The following is a 2,962-nucleotide window of genomic DNA, read 5'->3' on the forward strand; positions in this document are numbered from 1 at the left end:
CCCTGCGCGGACAGGCGCGGCGCGGCGCCTGGCCAGGGGCTGTTGGTCGGCGTTCTGGGACTACGAGACGCCCAAGGTGATCGTGGTGAAGAACCGGCACCTGGGCGTCGTGTATCGCGCGGTGCAGCTGCTCATCCTGCTCTACTTCGTGTGGTGCGGACGCGGGGGAGGCTCCCCGGGCGGGCCGGGTCCCCACAGGCGGTGACGCAGCCGTGGGCGTCGAGCCCAGCTGACCTGGGTGGAAAACGGGGCCCCAGGGACTGGATCCGGACTCCTGCATCCTGATTCCTGGATCCGAATTCCTGGTTCCTGGGTCTGGATTCCTGATTATTGGGTCCGGGGTCGTGGTGTGGGTTCCTAGGGCGTCACCCTGCCCCGTCCCCACAGGTACGTGTTTATCGTGCAGAAGAGCTACCAGGACACGGAGACAGGCCCCGAGAGCTCCATCATCACCAAGGTCAAGGGCATCAGCACTTCGGAGCACAAGGTCTGGGACGTGGAGGAGTACGTGAGGCCCCCCGAGGTACGCCCTTCCCACCCGAGGCCTCCCGGACACCTCCGTCCTCACCCAGCCCCCACGAGGGTGGACACCGGAGGGGCGAGTGCTGTGCCCCACATGCGTCCCCTCTCTCTGACCAGGGGGGCAGTGTGTTCAGCATCATCACGAGGATTGAGGTCACCCCCTCCCAGGCCCTCGGAACCTGCCCCGAGGTGAGGGTGAGGCCTGGAGGGGCAGCCCTGGAGAGGCAAGGGGAGCCTCTTCGTTTGGAGGCTGAACTAGCCCCTCTCCCCCCAGAGCATGAGGGTCAGCAACGCCATCTGCGACTCAGACAAGGACTGCGTGGCCGGGGAGCTGGACATGCTAGGAAACGGTCAGTGGGCGCCACCTGGGGTGGGGCAGTGGGGGTGTCCCGTGGTCACTACCTGGGGTGTCTGCGGCAGGGCTGCGGACCGGGCGTTGCGTGCCCTATTACTACGGGGCCTCGAAGACATGCGAGGTGTCCGGGTGGTGCCCAGTGGAGGATGGAGCCTCTGTCAGGTGTGCAGCCCCTGACCCTCGACCCCACAGCTGTCCCTACAGACGGAGAAGCTTCTGTTTCCCCCCCCCACGCCCCGGCCATGCAGACCAGCCTTGGGCAGGGCCGGGGATCAGACGGGCCTGTACTGGGGGAGGGGAACTGAACACAGCCTGTCTGTGCCTGCAGCCAATTCCTAGGCAAGATGGCCCCTAACTTCACCATCCTCATCAAGAACAGCATCCACTACCCCAAGTTCCAGTTCTCCAAGTAAGAGCCATGGTTCCCGTGGAGCAGCTGGTTTGAGGGGCTACCGAGGGATGCTGCCTACTGGAAATGCATGTTTGGGGAGGGGTGCTTGGGCATCTCACACGCTGACCTGGAACGTGGTTCTTGCCACCTACCCATCCCCCACCCCTCCCGGCCCCCTTCTCAGGGGCAACATCGCCAGCAGGAAAGATGACTACCTAAAGCACTGCACCTTTGACGAGGCTTCCAACCTCTACTGCCCCATATTCAAGCTGGGCTTCATCGTGGAGCAGGCTGGGGAGAACTTCACGGAGCTGGCGCACAAGGCGAGTGAGTGGGCAGGGTGCCCAGGCACAGCTGAACGGCTCGGCCAGGGAGGGTAGGCTCTGTTACAGCAGAAAAGGACCCTTTCAGCCCTGGCCAGTCTGGCCCTGCTGGGGCGGAGGACAGAGAAACACAATCAGCCCGAACCTCCTGGGTGTGGGTGGCACCTGGTGAATTATTGACACTTGGCGCTCCCAGTGAGCCGCCAGCGTCCCCTCACACTCCCTTGGGTCTGGACCTGTGCTGCCCCCCACCCCCACGAGTCACTTTGCATCCTTGGAGGGCTCGTGGGCTGAGGGTCCACCCCAGACCTAGACCCTGGCTCCCTCCTCTGCAGGGCGGGGTCATTGGGGTCATCATCAACTGGCACTGTGACCTGGACCTGTCTGCATCCAAGTGCAACCCTAAGTACTCCTTCCGGCGGCTCGACCCCAAGCACATCCCTGCCTCCTCGGGCTACAACTTCAGGTGCCCTCAGCCGCGAGACACATGGGGCTCAGCTGCCCAGCTGTGGCAGCTCAAAGAGACATCTCCCACGCAGGCACCTGGCTTCTCGTGGGAGGGTCACCCAGCTGCCCACCCGTGCCATGGCACTCCCTATGGGTCTGGAGGGCGAGCACAGGCGTCATGGCCTCCTGACTGTTTCCAGGTCTTTCCACCAGGTTTGCTAAGTACTACAAGGTGAACGGCACCACCACCCGCACGCTCATCAAGGCCTATGGAATCCGCATCGATGTAATCGTGCATGGACAGGTAGGCAGGGCCTGGTGCTCCACTCCACCCACACTGACCGACCCCCTCACACCCCCAACCTCCATCTGACCTGATGGGCTGAGTGACCAGCAGGCGGCCAGCCAGGGCCAGGTGCAAGGTTCTCGTGGCTTGTTCTCCCAGGCAGGAAAGTTCAGCCTGATCCCCACCATCATCAACGTGGCCACGGCGTTGACGTCAGTCGGGGTGGTAAGGACCCCTGGGGCCAGGGTGGGCGGGGGTGCCAGTCAGGCCCTGAGCATCCGTCTCTGCTGGCCCAGGGCTCCTTCCTGTGTGACTGGATCCTGCTCACGTTCATGAATAAGAACAAGGTGTACAGCCACAAGAAGTTTGACAAGGTGTGTACACCGAGGCAGGCCAAGGCCAGCTGGCCTGTGACCCTGGCCCTAGTTCTGGGCCAGGCCCCTCCGCTGCCCCTGCATTGCCCAGTGGGCCGGCCGCCCAGCCCTCCCCCAGGACCAGCCAGCCCACACTGCCTCTCTGCCCGGCCTGAGCAGATGGTCGACGGTCCTGACCTGACTGTGGGACAAGGGCTTTCTGCCTCCGAGCCTCCCCGACAGGACCCCACGCTCACCGACCCAAAAGGCCTGGCTCAACTCTGA

The 2,962-nt window shown here is 63.8% G+C and overlaps 1 protein-coding gene across 1 annotated transcript in view; it reads left to right on the top strand.

Annotated features, from left to right (window-relative positions):
• P2RX2 (purinergic receptor P2X 2) overlaps positions 1-2,962 on the top strand; it is a 10,663-nt gene extending 7,701 nt beyond the window's left edge. The window contains exons 7-18 of the mRNA XM_004385057.1: positions 15-153; positions 388-523; positions 640-711; positions 797-872; positions 943-1,039; positions 1,206-1,286; positions 1,453-1,591; positions 1,927-2,057; positions 2,252-2,342; positions 2,484-2,549; positions 2,621-2,698; positions 2,858-2,962. Coding sequence (XP_004385114.1) covers positions 15-153; positions 388-523; positions 640-711; positions 797-872; positions 943-1,039; positions 1,206-1,286; positions 1,453-1,591; positions 1,927-2,057; positions 2,252-2,342; positions 2,484-2,549; positions 2,621-2,698; positions 2,858-2,962 — 1,211 coding nt within the window. The remainder of the gene's footprint in view (positions 1-14; positions 154-387; positions 524-639; positions 712-796; positions 873-942; positions 1,040-1,205; positions 1,287-1,452; positions 1,592-1,926; positions 2,058-2,251; positions 2,343-2,483; positions 2,550-2,620; positions 2,699-2,857) is intronic.

Source organism: Trichechus manatus, unplaced genomic scaffold (assembly GCF_000243295.1).
Source record: "Trichechus manatus latirostris isolate Lorelei unplaced genomic scaffold, TriManLat1.0 scaffold00131, whole genome shotgun sequence".
In the NCBI taxonomy this organism is placed as follows: Eukaryota; Metazoa; Chordata; class Mammalia; order Sirenia; family Trichechidae; genus Trichechus; species Trichechus manatus.